The sequence below is a fragment of the Pseudophryne corroboree genome, chromosome 11 (genome assembly GCF_028390025.1).
Source record: "Pseudophryne corroboree isolate aPseCor3 chromosome 11, aPseCor3.hap2, whole genome shotgun sequence".
In the NCBI taxonomy this organism is placed as follows: Eukaryota; Metazoa; Chordata; class Amphibia; order Anura; family Myobatrachidae; genus Pseudophryne; species Pseudophryne corroboree.
In genome coordinates this window covers 44351222-44378256 of record NC_086454.1, presented here as the reverse complement: position 1 = coordinate 44378256, position 27035 = coordinate 44351222, and the positions used below count along the sequence as shown (strand labels likewise).

At 43.6% G+C, this 27035-nt stretch overlaps 1 protein-coding gene across 1 annotated transcript in view; it reads right to left on the bottom strand.

Annotated features, from left to right (window-relative positions):
- The window catches only part of OTOG (otogelin), a 416567-nt gene that overhangs the window by 319716 nt on the left and 69816 nt on the right, over positions 1 to 27035 (bottom strand). Inside the window, exons 8-14 of the mRNA XM_063944165.1 lie at positions 18322 to 18455; positions 13352 to 13458; positions 9385 to 9494; positions 9020 to 9145; positions 8589 to 8697; positions 7641 to 7687; positions 7177 to 7322 (exon numbers count right to left, since the gene is read on the bottom strand). Of these exons, the coding sequence (XP_063800235.1) occupies positions 7177 to 7322; positions 7641 to 7687; positions 8589 to 8697; positions 9020 to 9145; positions 9385 to 9494; positions 13352 to 13458; positions 18322 to 18455 (779 nt within the window). The remainder of the gene's footprint in view (positions 1 to 7176; positions 7323 to 7640; positions 7688 to 8588; positions 8698 to 9019; positions 9146 to 9384; positions 9495 to 13351; positions 13459 to 18321; positions 18456 to 27035) is intronic.

Below are 27035 nucleotides of genomic sequence, written 5' to 3'. Positions count from 1 at the left end.
GATCACGTATACTGTAGTGTAGACTAGGATAAGCAACATGACTGTGGAGTGCTGAAATAACATTGAACTATGGGGCAAATCTGAGGGCAGCTAGTCATGTAATTTCCTGGAGATACTGTATATTTGTATAATCTAATAATGACAGCACATGGTTTTACGGCACTAAGACAATTGAAGTAATAAATCAAAGAAACTCACTGGGTGATGACGGCGGTGACACAGTGATGACAGGTAACTACAATTTGGGAGCAATGTCAGGTGAAGAATGAGAACTCGGGGAACTGTTACTAACTCCCGGTTATAGGCTTATAGTGCCAGATTTTGCCCATTTCTATCTTGGTTATCCTACTTGTACGTACCCAATGATAGATTGCAGCAGTGTCTTGTACTGGGCGAAGTCACAAAACCGCTCATGACGGTCTGTACATTGGGGGTGATTCAGTAAGGATCGCTTATGATCCTGGAAATATTTTTGAGATGGAAACGGCAGGACTGTGATAGGTACTAAATGAGTGGTTTGAAGGAGAGAGAGGAGTCAAGGATAATTCCAAGACAGCGCACTTGGTGGCTAGAGGAGATGGTTGTACCATCAATAGATAATGAAATTATGGGAAGTGAGGTTATGCGGGAGGGTGGGAAAATAATTAGCTCAGTCTTAGACATGTTTATTTTAACAAATTGCTGGGAGATCCAGGAAGAGATAACAGAAGCAGAAAACAGGGGTTTAAGGAATGGGAAGAGATGAAACATGACTGTTTAAGAGAGGGAAAGGGCAGCACGGTAGGATGAGAGCATAACTTGAAATGAAGGAAGTCTGCCTTAGAGTGTAATTTCCTCCTCTGTTGTTTGGTGGTGTGTGAACACTTTTGCAGGTATCTAGTGCATTTTGAATGCCAGGGTTGAGGTGCAAGGGTGAGTAGTGATCACTAGAGCAACACAGTCAAGAGCAGAAGTAAGGGAGGCATTGTATAGGGAAATGGCTTGTTCAGGGCAGGAGAGAGAGAGAGACAAGGGGAGAGAAGAGAGTAGAGAAGGGAGGATAAGTATGCAGTGTTAATAGACTCAATGTTCCACTTAGTGATGGTGGACTTAGGAGGCAGAGGATGAAAAGGAGAGATGGATGAGTTAAAAGAGAGCAGGTGATGGTCTGAGGTGGGGAATGGGGAGTTGGTGCAGTCGGAAATATCACACCGGTGGGAGAAGACCAGATCAAATGAGTACCTACTCACATGGGAAGATGAGGAGGTCCACTGGGAGAGTCGAAACGATGATGTGAGGGTAAGGAGTTTAGAGGCAGAGGATTCTGTGGGGTCAATGACTGGGATATTGAAATCACCTCGGATAATGGAGGGAATGTCTGAAGAGAGGAAGTGAGGAAACCAGGAAGCAAAGTTGTCAAGGAATATGGAGGGAAGGTCAGGGGCGTGGCAAATGACAGCTACCTGAAGGTGAACAGGTTGGAAGAGGCATAGAGCATCATATAACATACAGAATAGCCAGATAGAAGGTAATAAAACCCTTCATTAGGATTATAAAGATCTGACAATGGGTCATTATAAACTGTACAAAAAAACTAAATTTTTATTACTGAATTTATTGAGTGGGTAACAACCTGAAGGTAGAAGAGAGGAGGTGATGAAATTCTGCAGACAGAAGAAAGGGATGTGGATAGGAGGGATAAGACAGTAGGTGACATTTTCCAGACACAAGAATAAGGTTTGTGGATGACATCATGAAGTTATAAGAGATAAGAGGACATCATGAAAACCACGGACACTTTGCACCTGGGGGCACAAGCAGAAACAGAAGAAGTAGACAGTGATGGATTCAAGCATTTAGAACAGAATCAGGATCCTTAGTACTTGACATGAAGAACATACATAGAAGCAATGGTGAAGACATTCCTCTAAAGTATATCATGGTGTCACAGCATTTGGAAGGAATCCAGTTTGCCTTCATAGGACACTAATACTGGTGTACATTAACAAAGTCATACGGATGTCATCAGGAAACAAGGATACCAAGATCTAGAGGGTGTCAGATGGAGGAGACAGATTCATGAGTTGTACATGTCAACATGAAAGGATCTTTCAATGGCCATATCGGAACCACATCAGTGCTATGGGGACTTCTCAGATCTGTCCGGAAAAGCTCAGATGATTTGAAACAATGTTTTAGAATCACCTTCCCTATAAATCAGTCTTAAGCTCTTTATACCTGCAACTTTATCCAATCACGTGCTTCAATGGTGTCTGTATGCCCCCCAATGATTGAGGACTGATAACCGCAACGCAGATGATTCCACCCGTCTCTCCAGATGGTTACAGCCACATTGCCAGACAGCCTGAGGCTAATAAGTGACTAGTGAAATCTGATAAAGAATGAAGATGGCATCATCTTATAACTGGAAGACACGACAGGTCAAAAATTTGACCAGACGATAGACCTGGACACGTGTTCCTTACCATCAGTAAACAGGCGTCAACCAGTTATTTACCTTAACCTATGGTGCGGAGATGGACACGACACTTTCATCGTCAATTGCTTGTGAAAAGAAGAAATTCTAGATGACAATAATTCTCTGTTCCCATGAATTGATCCTTTCATAGTGCCGGCCGGGGCTCCTCTCAGCAGGTGCTTTCACATCAGCCGTACTCTCTCCGGCTAAGCACTTGAGAAAAAAAATTCCTATATTCAAATCTTTTCTCATCTCAGGAAACTACAAAGGACACTGATGCAGACACCGGACACCGTGATAACGTTAAGCTGCACTGATCGCTCATCTGATTTGCTTTCCAGAAAGTGTTTTAGCAAAATTTCACATAATTCTGAAGCCACTTATAGCTCGATGACTGTTTGTGTCACCAGGTCCACGGAGTGGGATGACTGGAACCTTTGTGATGCCGGCCAGGAATTTCTCTCCAGCTCCCTCACTTCTGTCTTATTTGATGTTTTTCCTGCTGGCAGCAATTGTGCCAACACTCAATAAAATACGCCAAACACTTGCTTCCAAGCTGCAGACAAGCAGAATGAGGGTGACCTCATCCATCCTAAAAACAACACCCCCATACCAGGCAGAGCGCAGCGGATCATAAAATCTATCAGCAAAAAGCGAAAGTATAATCCTATCCGAAGTATCTTAATGGGACAATTATGGGAACCAGCACAGTGGTTACAGGGTGACAAGTTTGGTTAATGATAGGGTTGTTCCAACTTAAGATTCCATCAAATCTTTCTTGATGTCTGCAGAGGGTAATAAGAGGAGTTAGAAGGATCCTAGTTTCGTGGAACAATACAAGGTGGAGGAGTTTTTCGTGGAGTTCCTTGCTTTCAGGAAAGGGTCCTTTTGTATATATTCAAACACAAAGACACAACACGTACTGAGGTTCCCACTGGATTAAATGAAACATAAAAATTAGGCTAAATTGAGCAGGTTCTTAGGAGATAATAAATTAAAAGGTAATAAAATGAAAGCTGGACTTTGTGCTCAATGGACTTTGGTCTTTTCACTTCCGGCTCTGCGCCCCTTGGTGCTTTTCCTGGGAGCAGTAAGTACTGTAGGCGTCACCATGGAGTGTGCCTGGTGCATAATATAGACCCACCGGTGCTAAACAAAGGCAATTTGTGGTATACATCTGGTGTACGTTCAGTCCACAATGCAAATACACCATTTTGGAATAAAAAGAAAGAAAACATCTTTAAGTAGCGAAACGTCCATATAGTATGGCTGGCAAAAGAAGCTGTTACAGAGAAAGCAGATCCATATTCAAAGAAAATGTTCAAATCTTTCAGACAACGGGAAGGGACTCATAGGACAACTGAGACGAAAGTCTCCACATACACAATAAGTGGTGCAAGGAAGCTTAGGAGTCTCCATATATACAGTTAAGTGAAGGAAGGCAACTGAGGAGAGTCTCCATATATACAGTGCTATAAGTGATGTAGGTTAACGGAGGAGAGAATATATATAAATGGAAAATGATGCAGGGCAACTGAGGAGAGGATATCTATATATAGTACTCTGTATATAATGAGTGACATTAGACAGTCGAGGAGAGTCTCTACAGTATACATAAATATAGTGAGTGATGTAACACTGTATCTAGTTTAGTCTTGATAAAGCACTAGGTGAAACGTGTGTCGGCAAATCACTGCACTATGTATGTATGTTTGTATGTATGTATGAACCACTGATAATATGCAACATATTATCTGCATAGCTTAGAATGCAGGCAATCCTGCAAGGGAGAGATAGCGAAGCATGACAAGTATGTATGTTTCCAAGAGTTACCACATGTGACCTGGCAGCCTATGAGACAGTGAGATCTATAACTACACAGGGGTAGGAGAGCGGGGTGATATTGGGGACCAGACACATGACCGTGGCACTGCAACTAACACTATCGGAAGTTTTATCTGATAAATGAGGAGAATGAGGATTACAAATAGTGTCTAACATCTACTAATTCAGCTGACGCTTTAATAATACTTAAGAGGAACTGCAATATGTGTGGATTTATTGCAAATAATATAGAATGTTGTCCATAGACATACTGAATGTATTACAGGCATAATGGGAAGTGGTTATATATAAACACACAACCTGTGTCCAGAATCTGCATATACATGACAATGTAAATGATAATAAGCACTTATATGTGCAATGTGCCTGCGCTGTAAGCTCATCACACGTGAGACAGATACACAGATACAAAGGTCACATTGTCACCAACACCGCTGTGGTGGAAATGAGGCCTAGTTAATATTTATCTCATAATTAGCAGAGTGTGGGTGGCTAGTACGACAGCAGTGCTACATTTACATAGTCCTACCATGTATCACTATAGTAATACAAATATGACTGGTTATACAGTAGTGATATACATGTGAAGAGGAAACCAGTATCTCTTGCTATACATGAGGGGAGATTTATCAAATCTTGTAAAGAAATAAAGTGTAAGGAGATAAAGTACCAACCAATTCGCTTCTATGCTGACATTTTTCTTTCTCAGCCTATAAAATTACAGTACAAAGCCGATTGGTTAATACCTTGTTCCACTCCACTTTATCTCCCTCCAAGATTTGATAAATCTCCCCCTTGTCAATACTAAGAATCATTTTAGATAGACTGTATATGCACCGAGCAGAGTAAGGGAAGGATAGCAGGGCCCTGAAATAAAGTGTGCATGGGTAAGAGCCGTGTATGGTAATACAATCTACCCCCGTGGTGTAATACACAATATCAATACACAGATCATTTCAGGACAACTAAACAGTTTTGGTTCCTCAATCACAAAAAATATAAATGAACAGAAACCTCTTTCCATCCTGCATGTAATGTGTTAATGAAAGGCAATGCTGCAGCTTTATATCATCATCCTCAGAAGTTATTACATGTATTTATTTATTTATAGCTTAACTTTAGACGCTCCAAGAATATGTCACTGGAGTAACATTGGAGGGAGATGCGCATTGCTTTACAAATATAATAATATACTAAATATAAGAGTTGGTATCTCCATTAAGGATACATTAGGGGGAGATGAATGAATACCTGATTTGCCACAAATGCAATATTTGAGACAGATAACAGCCAAATCTATCTCAGATATAACACACAATTTACAAGGCAGATAAGTCAAAGCAATTTCAGAAAACTACTTTATTTTTTATAGAGGTTTTTTATATATATATATATATATATATATATATATTTTATATATATATATACATATATATATATATATATATATATATATGAAAATAGAGGAAGAAACAGCAGAGCGCCTATAGTGTAGTATCCTTTAAAACAGTTTTTGTCACACGCAAGAATAATATTGCGTACCGGATTACGGCTTGACACAATGCCTATCGATCCCCTGGTCTTTTAGTCCACGTCTCCGTCGGGAATCTACCCTGTAATGAACCAAAGCCTTCTGATCCTATGGAGTCAGTTGAGACAATGCATCAACACCTGTAGAGTTCTGTTGTCCCACAAAAAAGAAGCCCAGAAATGCGATTTATTTAGGATACTTCATCACATGTTCCTGCTATACCTGCAGTACAACTGTCTCATTTACTAACGTTGCATTTAGGGCACAGGATGTGCACAGAACCAAACCACAGCAGCAACCAATTGGCGCAAGTTAGACAATGAAAGGGTTTGCTAACCGTGGACCAAGGTTAGCAAACCCTTTCATTGTCTAACTTGTGATGAAGTATCCTAAATAAATCGCATTTCTGGGCTTCTTTTTTGTGGGACAACAGAACTCTACAGGTGTTGATGCATTGTCTCAACTGACTCCATAGGATCAGAAGGCTTTGGTTCATTACAGGGTAGATTCCGACAGAGACATGGACTAAAAGACCAGGGGATCGATAGGCATTGTGTCAAGTCGTAATCCGGTACGCAATATTATTCTTGCGTGTGACAAAAACTGTTTTAAAGGATACTACACTATAGGCGCTCTGTTGTTTCTTCCTCTATTTTCAGATTCCCTTTTGGGCTACGCATACCTAGTGGCACTTTTTGAAGAACTGAGCAGCCACCCGATAAAACGGGGAAAGTGTGGACTGTTTGGCAATTAAACCTAACACGAGTTTTGGAAGAACTCATTTATTGGACTGGTCATTTGACCAAACTTACTTGTGACTTTAGATTGCACTTTTACAGTAAGGTACTTCTCATAATTTGGACAAGCGCACTGATTTACTCATTTACAATATATATATATATATATATATATATATAGTGTATTTTAGTATAAGACAGGTGCAACAATTTATTTTATGATTTGTCTGGCCTTTTGGGGACAGGGTATAAGGGAGGAGGGACAGAGGCATCCTGGGACTTCAAAAGCTTTAACTGTTTGTGCCCGGTCCTCTCCAACCACCTACACCCCAGTGTCTTCCCTGTGGATCCTATGGACCCTGAAGAAGAAAAAGTGAATTATTAATATACTAATCAATACATGATATACTGCTATACGGACCAACATTGTCCTTTGTGGGACACAGTAAGTGATGTAAGACAAGTGTGCAGGGGGTCTCATATATATGTAGCGGTTGAGTATCACTAGCAGTGTCATTGTAACATACCGAGGTCACAGCTGGAAGGTGTACTGACTCAGGTAAGTACGGTCAGGCTAGCAGTAATGACTGTTCATGTCCACTCACCTGTCCATAGGGGGCGTTTTGCAGAGACACTGTAAATGTCCCAGACGTGAGGCTCTTCGCCAAAATGTACTGGCACAGGGCCTGAAAGGTGTATTTACGGCCATCGAATGTCATAATGTGAAAGTCTCCTGTGACAGAACATTCCGCTGGCAACAGAGAAACACAGACAGCAGGGATTGTGCTCAGTATCACTTCCAGTGTACACAACTTCTCTGTAAGAGCAGATGAAACGCAGAGAGCGACTTCCCAGGAGGGGTCTGGCCAATCAGCAGAGGTGATTATTCGCATATAACTTGAACACACAAACGATAGATAGATAGATAGATAGATAGATAGATAGATAGACAGACAGACAGACAGACAGACAGACAGACAGACAGACAGACAGACAGACAGAAGGATCCTGTATCATATCTATGAGGTATTTCCGCTCCCCCACTCATCTATGCAGTAACAAAACTCACCTGGACAGGTAAGATTTGTGCAGATCCATTTACCTCCAGAGCAAGTGCTAGAAAGAAAATCACATTCATTAGAGAGACACCACATCTGTTTGCAGTGTAAGTGCAATGTTAGGAAAAAAAGTTACATTATTCACTGTGCTGAGAGGACACCATCATTCTACTAGAATAATATATGTAAGGTAGGTAGGACATGTGATGTGTGTGCACTTACCTAAATAACATACACCCAGTCTACAGCAATCACAATACACAGGTCTGGGGGCACCTATAGAAATTGTTGCTGTTTTTTTTTTTTTTTATGTTTTGCTTGTGAAGTAGTAAATTAGGGGGACATTTACTAAGCAATGATAAGAGCAGAGAAGCGAGCCAGTGGAGAAGTTGCCCATGGCAACCAATCAGCACTGAAGTAACATCTATAATTTGCATACTATAAAATTATACAGAGCTGCTGATTGGTTGATGGCGCCACTTCTCCACTGGCTCACTTCTCCACTCTTATCACTGCTTAGTAAATGTCCCCCTTAGTTGCTTATTTACCCACTATGGGACAGAATTAACAAGTGATATTGTTGTTATCACTCGGTACGAAATATAAATGGTGATCCAGCCAATCAGCTCGTAACTGTCATTTTTTAAACACATGACAGGAGCCGATTGGCTGGAGCACCATTTATCATTCGTGATGAGTGATAACAAGAATATCACTCATTGCTAAATCTGCCCCATATTTATAAAACCACTTACATGGTCGTTCCCGGCAAAACGTTGCATATTTGAACACACCACAAACCACTGACTACATAGAATGATATTAAATGCTCGCCCACAGACACATGTGGATAGATCAGTTTTCCCAGAATCCTCCATGTCTGTACCTTACAGAGAGCATCCTGCAGCTCTCCGTATATCCCTTACTCCACCCCACCACCTCCATCCCCAGCATCTCACCAATTGTTACACTGATCCTGCACCACAGAGCCGGCCTGGTACGGAGTGCCCAGGAAGTCACACGGGCATTCGGTGGGGTTCACACAAGTGCCATTTTCATAAATCAGACCTGTGTATAATAAACACAATACAAGCAGCGACATCACTATGGGAATAAACCTGATGCTGCAACCTGATAACTCCACGAATACTGGCGGATAAAACAACATGTTCCCATACACTGAGCACTTACACAGCAATAGTATTTCTGCATCACATATGTAGGTGCTATACATGTATGTCAGCACGGTATATGTATGGGGTACACATAAACACAAGCACTATAGTGGAGTATAGACAAAGGCCTATACACGTCAAGGTTCAGCAGTACCCAACCTTCCAATGCAGAAAGAGGGTATGGCGGATATCAGAGCCGGTCGGAATGAAGTTACCTGCAGGACAGTAGCAGCCATCCACACAGGAGAACTCGTTGTCCATGCACGCCTTCCTCTGGTGACAGGAGGTCGGACAGCAGTCTATGCAGTCATTGTACACCAAGCCTGCGTCACACGGGATCTCTGCATATATAGAGACATACACACCACTCACACCAATATCACAGACTAATCACCAGTGTGCATCTATACAGAGGCATTGGGGGTAGGGACACAGAAAATGTATAGAAGTTAATAGAAATAAACCCAAGTACCTCTGCCCCGCTTAATATAATTCAGTGGCTACTATGAGAGATTGTACACCCAGCTGCTGGGAAACGGCAGTAAGCCTTGTACCCAGCTGTCTCCGCTGTCAGACTTACCACACTGCTTATACATCGCCCGCCATCCGTGGAGAGGGTGTCCCGCATGGGCACAGCCACGGGCATACTCTGTCAGAGCGCTACACCAGGTGCCAACATCGCCATCTGACCTGGGAGAGAAAAGCACAGTCAAATATTTTGTGCACGCTGATCACTAATACTATGAGGCCTAAACATACAGGTCACTAATATTCACTAATAGCAGGTCACTAACATGTTCAGGTCACTAATATTCACTAATAGCAGGTCACTGACACATTCAGGTCACTAATATTCACTAATAGCAGGTCACTAACACGTTCAGGTCACTAATGTACACTAATAGCAGGTCACTAACACGTTCAAGTCACTAATGTTCACTAATAGCAGGTCACTAACACGTTCGGGTCACTAATGTTCACTAATAGCAGGTCACTAACACGTTCAAGTCACTAATGTTCACTAATAGCAAGTTGCTAACACGTTCAAGTCACTAATATTCACTAATAGCAGGTCACACACATAGGTCACTAATGTTCATTACTAGCAGATCGCTTACTTGCATACAGCAGGTCACTAATGTGCAGGTCACTTACACGCACAGGTCACTAATGTGAATAACAGGCCACTTTCACGTAAATAATGTTCATTACTAGCAAGTCACTTACACGCACAGGCCACTAATGTTCATTACTAGCAAGTCACTGACATGCACAGGTCACTAATGTTGTGAATAACAGGTCACTTACTTGCACATGTCACAAATGTTGTAAACAAAGGTCACTAATATTGTGAACAACATGTCACTTACACGGGCAGGCCACTAATGTTGTAAATAACAGGCCCCTTACATGAACAGGTCACTAATGTTGTGAAGAACAGGCCACTTACACGCACAGGCCACTAATGTTGTAAATAACAGGCCCCTTACATGAACAGGTCACTAATGTTGTGAAGAACAGGCCACTTACACGCACAGGCCATTAATGTTGTAAATAACAGGCCCCTTACATGAACAGGTCACTAATGTTGTGACGAACAGGCCACTTACACGCACAGGTCACTAATGTTATAAATAACAGGCCACTTACACACACAGGTCACTAATGTTGTGAATAACAGGCCACTTACACGCACAGGTCACTAATGTTGTAAATAACAGGCCACTTACACACACAGGTCACTAATGTTGTGAATAACAGGCCACTTACACGCACAGGTCACTAATGTTGTGAATAACAGGCCACTTACACGCACTGGTCACTAATGTTGTGAATAACAGGCCACTTACACGCACAGGTCACTAATGTTGTGAATAACAGGCCACTTACACACACAGGTCACTAATGTTGTAAATAATAGGCCACTTACACACACAGGTCACTACTGTTGTTGTGAATAACAGGCCACTTACACACACAGGTCACTAATGTTGTAAATAACAGGCCACTTACACACACATGGCACTAATGTTGTGAATAACAGGCCACTTACACACACAGGTCACTAATGTTGTAAATAACAGGCCACTTACACACACAGGTCACTAATGTTGTGAATAACAGACCACTTACACACACAGGTCACTACTGTTGTTGTGAATAACAGGCCACTTACACACACAGGTCACTAATGTTGTGAATAACAGGCCACTTACACGCACAGGTCACTAATGTTATAAATAACAGGCCACTTACACACACAGGTCACTAATGTTGTAAATAACAGGCCACTTACACACACAGGTCACTAATGTTGTGAATAACAGACCACTTACACACACAGGTCACTACTGTTGTAAATAACAGGCCACTTACACACACAGGTCACTAATGTTGTGAATAACAGGCCACTTACACACACAGGCCACTAATGTTGTGAATAACAGGCCACTTACACACACAGGCCACTAATGTTGTAAATAACAGGCCACTTACACGCACAGGTCACTACTGTTTTGAATAACAGGTCACTTACACACACAGGTCACTAATGTTGTGAATAACAGGCCACTTACACGCACAGATCACTAATGTTGTGAATAACAGGCCACTTACACACACAGGTCACTAATGTTGTGAATAACAGGCCACTTACACACACACTTGACTCACTGATGTCACGTGTTTTGGATAGCCAATAAGATTCGGTTTTGAGAACCGAGTAAAACCGAGTAAAACCGAATCCGCTCATCACTAACACACAGGTCACTAATGTTGTAAATAATAGGCCACTTACACACACAGGTCACTACTGTTGTTGTGAATAACAGGCCACTTACACACACAGGTCACTAATGTTGTGAATAACAGGCCACTTACACACACAGGTCACTAATGTTGTGAATAACAGGCCACTTACACGCACAGGCCACTAATGTTGTGAATAACAGGCCACTTACACACACAGGCCACTAATGTTGTGAATAACAGGCCACTTACACACACAGGCCACTAATGTTGTGAACAACAGGCCACTTACACACACAGGCCACTAATGTTGTAAATAACAGGCCACTTACACGCACAGGTCACTACTGTTTTGAATAACAGGTCACTTACACACACAGGTCACTAATGTTGTGAATAACAGGCCACTTACACGCACAGATCACTAATGTTGTGAATAACAGGCCACTTACACACACAGGTCACTAATGTTGTGAATAACAGGCCACTTACACACACACTTGGCTCACTGATGTCACGTGTTTTGGATAGCCAATAAGATTCGGTTTTGAGAACCGAGTAAAACCGAGTAAAACCGAATCCGCTCATCACTAACACACAGGTCACTAATGTTGTAAATAATAGGCCACTTACACACACAGGTCACTACTGTTGTTGTGAATAACAGGCCACTTACACACACAGGTCACTAATGATGTAAATAACAGGCCACTTACACACACATGGCACTAATGTTATAAATAACAGGCCACTTACACACACAGGTCACTAATGTTGTAAATAACAGGCCACTTACACACACAGGTCACTAATGTTGTGAATAACAGACCACTTACACACACAGGTCACTACTGTTGTTGTGAATAACAGGCCACTTACACACACAGGTCACTAATGTTGTGAATAACAGGCCACTTACACGCACAGGTCACTAATGTTATAAATAACAGGCCACTTACACACACAGGTCACTAATGTTGTAAATAACAGGCCACTTACACACACAGGTCACTAATGTTGTGAATAACAGACCACTTACACACACAGGTCACTACTGTTGTAAATAACAGGCCACTTACACACACAGGTCACTAATGTTGTGAATAACAGGCCACTTACACGCACAGGCCACTAATGTTGTGAATAACAGGCCACTTACACACACAGGCCACTAATGTTGTGAATAACAGGCCACTTACACACACAGGCCACTAATGTTGTGAATAACAGGCCACTTACACACACAGGCCACTAATGTTGTGAATAACAGGCCACTTACACGCACAGGTCACTACTGTTTTGAATAGCAGGTCACTTACACACACAGGTCACTAATGTTGTGAATAACAGGCCACTTACACACACAGGTCACTAATGTTGTGAATAACAGGCCACTTGCACACACAGGTCACTACTGTTTTGAATAACAGGTCACTTACACACACAGGTCACTAATGTTGTGAATAACAGGCCACTTACACGCACAGATCACTAATGTTGTGAATAACAGGCCACTTACACACACAGGTCACTAATGTTGTGAATAACAGGCCACTTACACGCACAGGTCACTAATGTTGTGAATAACAGGCCACTTACACGCACAGGTCACTAATGTTGTGAATAATAGGCCACTTACACACACAGGTCACTAATGTTGTGAGTAACAGGTCACTTACACGCACAGGTCACTAATGTTGTGAATAACAGGCCACTTACACGCACAGGTCACTAATGTTGTGAATAATAGGCCACTTACACACACAGGTCACTAATGTTGTGAGTAACAGGTCACTTACACGCACAGGTCATTCGCACAGCTCGCCACGAAGGGGAACGGACTCACTAACTCATGGCAGCTCTCAAATGGAGCCTGTAGTAGTGAGCTACACATGGAATGTGCCATCTAGGGAGAGATCACAAATGATTATTAAACTTTGTATGTTACATTCAGCCCAATAACGTGAGATCTTTAATACATAACTGCAAGGTAAAAACTTCCACATTCATTTATTATATACATTACATAATAACTACTGAGATACTACATGTATATGGTATAGGGACATCACATACAGTACATACAGCATAATGCCATGACATGGACATTATATATATACATATATGGTGCCTATAAAGAGGCATCACATACAATATAGTTCCTGTACAAACATATATGGCACCTGTTTAGGGACATTAAATACATATATGTACCTGCATATGTACAGTATATTACATTTATATATGGTACCTATATAGAGGCATTACATGTATACAGTATATGGTGCTGCAGTACAGACATCATATATCCCTCTGCTCCATTTACCTAATGCAGTAGTCGCCTTTTACACTTCCGCCATCTTTGCAGCCCTGCACAACCGCCTCTGTCAACGCTCCATCACCCACGCCGCTGACACCACAACCCTACAGAGGCTCCCACTCTGCCGAGCGCCCTGTTCTGAGAACAACTTTATCCACTTCACATTCATCCTGTCTATAACAATGCCCTCTGTCTTGCCAAATAGACTTACTTCAATACCCCTATCTCCTCCCAACCCAGCAGCACCAGTCACCTTTTACATCATCCTCAATGGCCTCCTGTCTTCCACATCTGCCCTAACTCACCCACATTTCACCTTACCTCACCCACATTCACCCTACCTCACCCACATCCGCCCACCTCACCCACATTTGCCTTACCTCACCCACATCTGCCCCACCTCACTGCTTAGCTTCATACTCAGTGGAAAATAACTTCTATCTCACATCTCCTCCTTATGGCTCTCACTTCCTCCAACCCGCCCTATTTACAGCCACAAATTCTGGGGTCCATTTGTCACTTCCTCTCCCTCCTCAGACTCTCCCCCTGGCTTCAACCCATTCCTTTCCACCTCCTCAGTACTAGGGCAGACTGGATGGGTCAAGTGGTTCTTATCTGCCGTCAAATTCTATGTCTCTATGTAATAGTGTCTCCTGGTGCTTCCTATCGCCTGTCCCTCTCTATTGCCATCTTCCCTTCCCCCGCCAAACATGCACTTATCAATTACATTGCTAAGAAACCATCTCTCGTCCCTGTCTCTCTCACTAGCAACTGTCTCATATCCCTGTTCCCATGCGTTTCCAAATGTCTTTAGTCTACAACCTTTAGCACACTTTCTCACACTCTAATCCTCATCCCATTATAGCCAGTAACACTCTAATCCCCATCCCATTACAGCCAGGTAACACTCTAATCCCCATCTCATTACAGCCAGGTAACACTCTGATCCCCATCACATTATAGCCAGGTAACACTCTAATCCCCATCCCATTATAGCCAGGTAACATTCTAATCCCCATACTATTACAGCCAGATAACACTCTAATCCCCATCCCATTACAGCCAGGTAACACTCTAATCCCCATCCCATTATAGCCAAGTAACATTCTAATCCCCATCCCATTACAACCAGGTAACATTCTAATCCCCATACTATTACAGCCAGATAACACTCTAATCCCCATCCCATTATAGCCAGGTAACACTCTTATTCCCATCCCATTACAGCCAGGTAACACTCTAATCCCCATATCATTATAGCCAGGTAATACTCTAATCCTCATCCCATTATAGCCAGTAACACTCTAATCCCCATCCCATTACAGCCAGGTAATACTCTAATCCCCATCCCATTATAGCCAGGTAACATTCTAATCCTCATCCCATTACAGCCAGGTAACATTCTAATCCCCATACCATTAGAGGCAGATAACACTCTAATCCCCATCCCATTATAGCCAGGTAATACTCTAATCCCCATACCATTAGAGCCAGATAACACTCTAATCCCCATCCCATTTATAGCCAGGTAACACTCTAATCCTTATCCCATTATAGTCAGTTTCCACTCTAATCCCCATCTCATTATAGCCAGGTAATACTCTAATCCCCATCCCATTACAGCCAGGTAACACTCTAATCCCCATACCATAAGAGCCAGATAACACTCTAATCCCCATCCCATTATAGCCAGGTAACACTCTAATCCTCATCCCATTATAGCCAGTTAACACTCTAATCCCCATCCCATTATAGCCAGTAACACTCTAATCCCCATCCCATTACAGCCAGTTAACACTCTAATCCCCATACCATTATAGCTAGGTAACACTCTAATCCCCATCCCATTACAGCCAGGTAACACTCTAATCCCCATCTCATTATAGCCAGGTAACACTCTAATCCTCATCCCATTATAGCCAGTAACACTCTAATCCCCATCCCATTACAGCCAGGTAATACTCTAATCCCCATCCCATTATAGCCAGGTAACATTCTAATCCTCATCCCATTACAGCCAGGTAACATTCTAATCCCCATACCATTAGAGGCAGATAACACTCTAATCCCCATCCCATTATAGCCAGGTAATACTCTAATCCCCATACCATTAGAGCCAGATAACACTCTAATCCCCATCCCATTATAGCCAGGTAACACTCTAATCCTCATCCCATTATAGTCAGTTTCCACTCTAATCCCCATCTCATTATAGCCAGGTAATACTCTAATCCCCATCCCATTACAGCCAGGTAACACTCTAATCCCCATACCATTATAGCCAGGTAACACTCTAATCCCCATACCATTATAGCCAGGTAACATTCTAATCCCCATGCCATTATAAACTGGTAACACTCTATTCCCCATCCCATTATAGCCAGTAAAACTCTAATCCCCATCCCATTATAGCCAGTTAACACTCTAATCCCCATCCCATTATAGCCAGTTAACACTCTAATCTCCATCCCATTATAGCCAGGTAACACTCTAATCCCCCATCCCATTACAGCCAGTTAACACCCTAATCCCCATACCATTATAGCCAGGTAACACTCTAATCCCCATGCCATTATAAACTGGTAACACTCTATTCCCCATCCCATTATAGCCAGTAAAACTCTAATCCCCATCCCATTATAGCCAGTTAACACTCTAATCCCCATCCCATTATAGCCAGTTAACACTCTAATCCCCATCCCATTATAGCCAGGTAACACTCTAATCCCCCATCCCATTACAGCCAGTTAACACCCTAATCCCCATCCCATTATAGCCAGGTAACTCTCTAATCCCCATCCCATTACAGCCAGGTAACTCTCTAATCCCCATCCCATTATAGCCAGGTAACACTCTAATCCCCCATCCCATTACAGCCAATTAACACCCTAATCCCCATCCCATTATAGCCAGGTAACTCACTAATCCCCATCCCATTACAGCCAGGTAACACTCTAATCCCCATCCCATTATAGCCAGGTAACTCTCTAATCCCCATCCCATTACAGCCAGTTAACACTCTAATCCCCATCCCATTACAGCCAGTTAACACCCTAATCCCCATCCTATTATAGCCAGGTAACTCACTAATCCCCATCCCATTACAGCCAGGTAACACTCTAATCCCCATCCCATTATAGCCAGGTAACTCTCTTATCCCCATCTCATTACAGCCAGGTAACACTCTAATCCCCATCCCATTACAGCCAGGTAACACTCTAATCCCCATCCCATTACAGCCAGTTAACACTCTAATCCCCATCCCATTATAGCCAGGTAACACTCTAATCCCCCATCCCATTACAGCCAGTTAACACCCTAATCCCCATCCCATTACAGACAGGTAACTCTCTAATCCCCATCCCATTACAACCAGGTAACACTCTAATCCCCATCCCATTACAGACAGGTAACACTCTAATCCCCATGCCATTATAGACTGGTAACACTCTATCCCCAATCCCATTATAGCCAGTAACACTCTAATCCCCATCCCATTATAGCCAGTTAACACTCTAATCCCCATCCCATTATAGCCAGTTAACACTCTAATCCCCATCCCATTATAGCCAGTTAACACTCTAATCCCCATCCCATTACAGCCAGGTAACACTCTAATCCCCATCCCATTATAGCCAGGTAACACTCTAATCCCCATCCCATTACAGCCAGGTAACACTCTAATCCCCATCCCATTACAGCCAGGTAACACTCTAATCCCCATCCCATTACAGCCAGGTAACACTCTAATCCCCATCCCATTACAGCTAGGTAACACTCTAATCCCCATCCCATTATAGCCAGTTAACACTCTAATCCCCATCCCATTATAGCTAGGTAACACTCTAATCCCCATCCCATTACAGCCAGGTAACACTCTAATCCCCATCCCATTATAGCCAGGTAACACTCTAATCCCCATCCAATTACAGCCAGGTAACACTCTAATCCCCATCCCATTACAGCCAGGTAACACTCTAATCCCCATCCCATTGCAGCCAGTTAACACTCTAATCCCCATCCCATTACAGCCAGGTAACACTCTAATCCCCATCCCATTATAGCCAGTTAACACTCTAATACCCATCCCATTACAGCTAGGTAACACTCTAATTGATATACTATTATAAACAAGTAACATAATAATTACCAAACCCATTATACTCCAGCAATATTCTAATCCACAACCCATTTTACCCCAGTAACATTGCAATCCCCATCCCTTTATACCAAGGTAACCACACTCATCCCCAAACTATTATATCCAGATAACATGCTAATCCCCAACCCATTATAAGAAACCAGTGGACATACCCCCTACTGCTGTACTCTGTATATAAATAATACATGCTGCATATGACCTGTTATCCTCCTGTTCCCAGCGCCTCTGTATCCGTACGTTTACGATACTGTGAGCACCGGCATGATGTAGCGCTACTAGCACCGTACCTGTTTTGTTTGCTGGCTCTGCTTTGCGCATGGCGGTTCGTACAGCACAGGGGCAGCGGGGTGTGCTGAGGCTTTATGGGGAATGTCCTCTCGCCAGCTGTTCACAAATTCTTCAATGTTTTCAGTTGCTTTTCCTGAAATGGTAACGGGCGGAAACACTGCATGTTACGGAATGCCGTATATTCCTAACACCGCCTGTTACAGAATTCCATATAATCCTAGCACCACCTTTTACAGAATGCCGTATATTCCTAACACCGCCTGTTACAGAATGCAGTATATTCCTAACACTGCCTGTTACAGAATGCCCTATATTCCTAACACCGTCTGTTACACAATACCATATATTCCTAACACCGTCTGTTACACTATACCATATATTCCTAACACCACCTGTTACTGAATGCCATATAATCCTAGCACCACCTTTTACAGAATGCTGTATATTCCTAACACTGCCTGTTACAGAATGCTATATATTCCTAACACCGCCTGTTACTGAATGCCATATATTCTTAACACTGCCTGTTACAGAATGCTGTATATTTCTAACACTGCCTGTTACAGAATGCTATATATTCCTAACACCGCCTGTTACAGAATGCTATATATTCCTAACACCGCCTGTTACAGAATGCCATATATTCCTAACACTGCCTGTTACAGAATGCTGTATATTCCTAACACTGCCTGTTACAGAATGTTATAAATTCCTAACACTGCCTGTTACAGAATGCTATATATTCCTAACACTGCCTGTTACAGAATGCCGTATATTCCTAACACCGCCTGTTACAGAATTCCATATAATCCTAGCACCACCTTTTACAGAATGCCGTATATATTCCTAACACCGCCTGTTACAGAATGCAGTATATTCCTAACACCGTCTGTTACACAATACCATATATTCCTAACACCGTCTGTTACACTATACCATATATTCCTAACACCACCTGTTACTGAATGCCATATAATCCTAGCACCACCTTTTACAGAATGCTGTATATTCCTAACACTGCCTGTTACAGAATGCTATATATTCCTAACACCGCCTGTTACTGAATGCCATATATTCTTAACACTGCCTGTTACAGAATGCTGTATATTTCTAACACTGCCTGTTACAGAATGCTATATATTCCTAACACCGCCTGTTACAGAATGCTATATATTCCTAACACCGCCTGTTACAGAATGCCATATATTCCTAACACTGCCTGTTACAGAATGCTGTATATTCCTAACACTGCCTGTTACAGAATGTTATAAATTCCTAACACTGCCTGTTACAGAATGCTATATATTCCTAACACTGCCTGTTACAGAATGCCGTATATTCCTAACACCGCCTGTTACAGAATTCCATATAATCCTAGCACCACCTTTTACAGAATGCCGTATATTCCTAACACCGCCTGTTACAGAATGCAGTATATTCCTAACACTGCCTGTTACAGAATGCCCTATATTCCTAACACCGTCTGTTACTGTTATGCACACCAGTGCCTGCAGGAAAGTACTGGTGTCAGAACTGTTATGCACTCCAGTGTCTGCAGGAATGTACTGGTGTTTGAACTGTTATGCAAAACAAATGGACTTACAGACAGACTGGGGAATATGACATAACGTACACAGAAGGTGATAGGGTAACACAATACACACAAAGTGAACAGAGAAGCCCAGAGGCTAAGGAACTGGGTATCTCCCTTGTATTAGAACTGCTCAGATGTAAAAAGCAAGATGTTGTGTTTTAATACGTAGAGAACCCGAAATGCTGTTGCTAAGGGCAACAGCAAAACCCTAAAGGGTTACCAACGGGTGTGGCAGTAAACTCCTTGGTCAGAGATGGAATGATAGACACAAGGAGAGTCTCCACAATCCTGATTCTCACTTGCGGTGCACAGGTTTTAGCTTACTGCCACTAAACTGACCCCTGACACCTAGCACAGTGAGACAGGATTAGACAGGCAAGTCTTAGAATACAGCCGCAAACTTGCTAAGTTCACAGAGTAGTAACAGAACACCAGCAAGCTAAACGACTGACTCCAGTCTTACTGCTAGGTCTGGATTGGCAGAGTGTAATACCAAATCCCCAGGCCTATTTGCAGTAAGCAACAAACAAATACAAAGCTACACAGTACTGGCTAACTTTCATGAACTGACTAACCAACAAAGATTCAGCAGCATCTGCTTACCCTGAAAAGAGGCCTTATAAAGCAGGTGCTGTCCACGCCCCACTCAGACCTCACAGACTGTGAGCACAAAAACCAGCACCGGATCCCCTGCCGTGCACAGAGCCTATAACCACTGCACAGCAAAAGACCCGAACCGGAGTATCAGCTGCGCTCAGGTTACTCCACTAGCACTTGTCTCCCGGTTGCCATGACGACGTGGCAGCACAGGGCAGGAGACCCTAACAGTACCCCCCCTCTGACGAGGGGTCAAAGAACCCCTACCACCGGGTTTATCGGGGAACTGCGAGAAGAAAGAGCGTATCAGTCTGGGGGCATGAAGATCACAACTGCGCACCCACGACCGCTCCTCCGGGCCATACCCCTTCCAGTGCACCAAAAATGACAGCCGACCCCGAACCACCTTGGAGTCAAGAATCCTTTCAACAACAAACTCCCTCTGGCCACGTATCAGAAGAGGGGAAGGTCTTCCACTGGAAGAAGGATTACTAATCGCCCGTTTTAAAAGGGAACAATGAAATGTTTTATTGATACCCAAAGAACGGGGCAGATCTAACTGAAATGCCACCGGATTGATAACCCTGGTGATCTTATAAGGGCCGATGAACCGGGGGCCTAACTTATGAGATGGCTGTCTCAACTTCAAATTCTTGGTAGACAACCAGACGAAGTCTCCTAATTTGAAGCTGCAAGGTCTTTTCCGCTTATCAAAAACCCTTTTGGTCACTAATGACACAGACACAAGGGCTTTCTTCACTTTCCGCCAAATACCTCTAAGGACCGAAACCACAGAGGAACCACCAGGCGTGGAGTCCAGGGGGTCAAAAGAATTGGCCTTAGGATGATGCCCATACACACAAAGGAAGGGAGAGATCCCTGTAGCAGAGTGAGCCGCGTTGTTATAGGCAAACTCCGCCATGGACAGATGAGCAACCCAGTCAGTCTGACACTTGGAGACATAACACCTGAGGAACTGCTCCAAGGACTGGTTCACCCTTTCAGTCTGCCCATTAGACTGCGGATGGTAGCCTGACGACAAGCTGACAGAAATCTGGAGATCGGAACAAAATGCCCTCCAGAATTTGGCCACAAACTGGGATCCGCGGTCAGAGACCACATCAAGTGGCAACCCGTGGAGACGCACAACATGCAGCATAAATAATTCAGACAGGCGTCTGGCTGATGGCAGCCCAACCAGTGGAACGAAGTGCGCCATCTTCGAAAACCTGTCAACGACAACCCAGATGGCTGTCATCCCCGAGGATTTGGGCAAGTCCACCACAAAATCCATTGAAATGTGGGTCCATGGCTTAGATGGGATAGAGAGTGGATGTAATGGGCCAACAGGAACCCCTCTAGGAGTCTTATTTCGGGCACAGATGTCACATGCCCGAACCCACTGATCCACATCCTTAGCCACCGAGGGCCACCACACCGCCCTAGATAGCAACTCCCGAGTTCTGGCAATACCCGGGTGACCTGCCGACTTCTTGGCATGGAATTCCAGGAACACTCGCTGTCTTAACCTAGGAGGCACAAACAAAAGACCTACCGGAAGGTCTGGAGGAGCCTGCTCCTGTGCTCTAAGGACTAATGATAAGAGCTCCTGGGTAATGCCCACTTTAATACATGATGGGGAAACAATGGGCAACGGCTCCTCGGTGGTCTCCTGGATTGGAGCAAAACTCCGCGAGAGCGCATTAGCCTTGATGTTTTTTGACCCAGGGCGATATGTTATCAAAAAATTAAAGCGAGCAAAAAACAAAGCCCATCGTGCCTGCCTGGCATTGAGACGCTTCGCTGACTCTAAATATGCCAGATTCTTATGGTCAGTGAGAATTGAGACCACAAACTTAGCCCCCTCAAGCCAGTGTCTCCACTCCTCGAGTGCATCCTTAATAGCCAACAATTCCCGGTTACCCACGTCATAATTCATCTCGGCAGGCGAAAATTTACGGGAAAAGTAAGCACAGGGATGAAGGCGATTATCAGACACTCCCATCTGAGAAAGCACTGCCCCAATACCCATCTCAGAGGCATCCACCTCCACCACAAAAGGACGCTCTGGGTCTGGGTGTCGCAGCACCTTGGCCGAAACAAATGCCCTTTTGAGACGGGCAAAAGCCGCTTTAGCCTCACAAGACCAGTGAGCAACATCCGCCCCTTTCTTAGTGAGTGCCACCAAGGGTGCCACTATAGACGAAAATCCAGCGATAAATCGTCTATAAAAATTCGCAAAGCCCAGGAAACGCTGAAGCGCCTTCAAACTAGTGGGCTGCACCCAATCCAGGACTGCCTGTACCTTGGAACCCTCCATTTGGAAACCTTCTGGGGAGATAATATATCCTAGAAATGCGATTTGATGAACTTCAAATTCGCACTTCTCCAGCTTCGCCCCAAGCCGGTGGTCTCTGAGTTTCTGGAGGACTAAGCGTACATGCTTCCGATGTTCCTCCAGGGAATGGGAGAAGATTAGGATGTCATCTAAGTATACAACTAAGAATCTATCCAAATATTCCCTGAGCACATCATTCATGAAATCCTGGAAGACTGCCGGGGCATTACAGAGCCCAAAAGGCATCACCAAATATTCATAATGCCCTGAGTGGGTATTAAAGGCAGTCTTCCATTCATCCCCCTCTCTTATTCGGATTAGATTGTACGCACCGCGTAGGTCAATCTTAGAAAAAATGGTGGCAGTACGAAGCTGGTCAAACAAGACCGAAATGAGAGGCAGTGGGTATGAGTTTTTAATCGTGATACGGTTCAATTCCCTGAAGTCGATGCAGGGTCGCAACGAACCGTCCTTTTTACCCACGAAGAAGAACCCCGACCCAACTGGAGACTGTGAAGGTCTGATAAATCCCTTAGCCAAGTTCTCCTGAATGTACTCTGCCATAGCCTGAGTCTCAGGACGTGACAGGGAGTACAACCTGCTCTTGGGAAGCTTAGCATTTGGCAACAAATCAATGGCACAGTCATAGGGGCGATGGGGAGGTAGTACCTCTGCAACTTTTTTGGAGAACACGTCCGCAAAATCTGCATAACACCCTGGCAATCCTGGCAAACTTAGCTGCGAGAGCCTGACTGGAAGGCTCAAGCAACTCCTGAAACAATCAGTACCCCAACTAAGAATCTCCCCAGAGACCCAGTCAAATTGAGGATTGTGGGCCCTTAACCAGGGTAACCCCAACACCAATGGGGCAAAAGTACAGACAGTCACATAAAAGGACAATTTTTCAGAGTGTGTGGCTCCAATAAACAAAGAAATCTGGCTAGTGCAAGAGGTAATTTTACCTTGGGATAATGGTTCCCCGTTTAACCCACAAATCTCAATTTCCGATGCCAAGGGTACTAAGGGAACAGAGTGTTTCAGAACGAATTGGCGGTCCATAAAAACCCCGTCGGCCCCACTGTCCACAAAGGCCTCAGTCTTGACAGTTTGACCGAGGATCTTCAAGGTCACCGGAATGATAAAAGTCTTCTTGGGAAATTCTGACTTCTGGCCTGACAGGATATTTCCCATCACCCTCAGGCCCTGAAGTTTTCCGGCTTTTCTGGGCATGATACTACCACATGACCTTTATTCCCACAGTACAAACACAACCCCTGCTGTCTCCTCCGCATCTTCTCACGCGAGGAGAGGCGGGTAGCCCCAATCTGCATAGGCTCCTCAGAAAATTCCTCAGAGTCTGAGGTTCCCTTGGGAAGGAAGGAAATCTCAGTCTCCCTTTCAAGCCTACGCTCTCTCAGCCGTCTATCCACCCGGATGGATAACTGCATGAGCTGATCCAAGCTATCAGGCAAGGGATATTGTACCAGTTGGTCCTTTATCTGGTTAGAAAGACCTCTTCGGTACTGGTGTCTCAGGGCTGGGTCATTCCACTGGGTATCATGGGCCAACCTCCGAAACTCCGTACAGTAAACCTCAACTGGCCTTCGCCCTTGCTTAAGGATCGAAATCTGAGCCTCGGCTGAGGCCGTCTTGCCAGGGTCATCATACAACATGCCCAGTGCCGTAAAAAAAGCATCAACACTTTTAAGCGACGGACAGTCAGGCTGCAACCCATATGCCCAGACCTGTGGGTCTCCTTGTAGCAAGGAAATCACTATGCCCACCCGCTGAATCTCCGACCCAGAAGACTGAGGCCTAAGCCGGAAGTATAGCTTGCAGCTCTCCTTGAAACAAAAGAACTGCGAGCGATCTCCAGAAAAACGATCCGGGAGATTTACTTTCGGCTCCTTAACCCCTGCAGGTGCTGCTGCTGCGGGAGCTCCGCCAGCAGCCTGGGAGGTGTGCATTTTAATGGACAAATCATTAAATTGTCGAGTCAGGACCTGCACCTGATCGACCACCTGTTGCAACGTATTTTGAGGGGTATGCTCCATATTCCCACAAAATTTCAACAGGAGTATTAGGCTGCTGAATATGTTATGCACACCAGTGCCTGCAGGAAAGTACTGGTGTCAGAACTGTTATGCACTCCAGTGTCTGCAGGAATGTACTGGTGTTTGAACTGTTATGCAAAACAAATGGACTTACAGACAGACTGGGGAATATGACATAACGTACACAGAAGGTGATAGGGTAACACAATACACACAAAGTGAACAGAGAAGCCCAGAGGCTAAGGAACTGGGTATCTCCCTTGTATTAGAACTGCTCAGATGTAAAAAGCAAGATGTTGTGTTTTAATACGTAGAGAACCCGAAATGCTGTTGCTAAGGGCAACAGCAAAACCCTAAAGGGTTACCAACGGGTGTGGCAGTAAACTCCTTGGTCAGAGATGGAATGATAGACACAAGGAGAGTCTCCACAATCCTGATTCTCACTTGCGGTGCACAGGTTTTAGCTTACTGCCACTAAACTGACCCCTGACACCTAGCACAGTGAGACAGGATTAGACAGGCAAGTCTTAGAATACAGCCGCAAACTTGCTAAGTTCACAGAGTAGTAACAGAACACCAGCAAGCTAAACGACTGACTCCAGTCTTACTGCTAGGTCTGGATTGGCAGAGTGTAATACCAAATCCCCAGGCCTATTTGCAGTAAGCAACAAACAAATACAAAGCTACACAGTACTGGCTAACTTTCATGAACTGACTAACCAACAAAGATTCAGCAGCATCTGCTTACCCTGAAAAGAGGCCTTATAAAGCAGGTGCTGTCCACGCCCCACTCAGACCTCACAGACTGTGAGCACAAAAACCAGCACCGGATCCCCTGCCGTGCACAGAGCCTATAACCACTGCACAGCAAAAGACCCGAACCGGAGTATCAGCTGCGCTCAGGTTACTCCACTAGCACTTGTCTCCCGGTTGCCATGACGACGTGGCAGCACAGGGCAGGAGACCCTAACAGTTACACAATACCATATATTCCTAACACCGTCTGTTACACTATACCATATATTCCTAACACCACCTGTTACTGAATGCCATATAATCCTAGCACCACCTTTTACAGAATGCTGTATATTCCTAACACTGCCTGTTACAGAATGCTATATATTCCTAACACCGCCTGTTACTGAATGCCATATATTCTTAACACTGCCTGTTACAGAATGCTGTATATTTCTAACACTGCCTGTTACAGAATGCTATATATTCCTAATACCGCCTGTTACAGAATGCTATATATTCCTAACACCGCCTGTTACAGAATGCCATATATTCCTAACACTGCCTGTTACAGAATGCTGTATATTCCTAACACTGCCTGTTACAGAATGTTATAAATTCCTAACACTGCCTGTTACAGAATGCTATATATTCCTAACACTGCCTGTTACAGAATGCTATATATTCCTAGCACTGCCTGTTACACAATACCATATATTCCTAACACTGCCTGTTACACAATACCATATATTCCTAACACTGCCTGTTACTCAATACATATATTCCTAACACCGCCTGTTACACAATACCATATATTCCTAACACCACCTATTACACAATACCATATATTCCTAACACTGCCTGTTACACAATACCATATATTCCTAACACTGCCTGTTACTCAATACATATATTCCTAACACCGCCTGTTACACAATACCATATATTCCTAATACTGCCTGTTATACAATACCATATATTCCTAACACTGCCTGTTACACAATACCATATAATCCTAACACCGCCTGTTACACAATACCATATATTCCTAATACTGCCTGTTACACAATACCATATAATCCTAACACTGCCTGTTACATAATACCATATATTCCTAACACTGCCTGTTACATAATACCATATATTCCTAACACTGCCTGTTACACAATACCATATATTCCTAATACCGCCTGTTACACTATACCATATACTATACCATATATTCCTAACACCGCCTGTTACTGAATGCCATATAATCCTAGCACCACCTTTTACAGAATGCCGTATATTCCTAACACTGCCTGTTACTGAATGCCATATATTCTTAACACTGCCTGTTACAGAATGCTGTATATTTCTAACACTGCCTGTTACAGAATGCTATATATTCCTAAT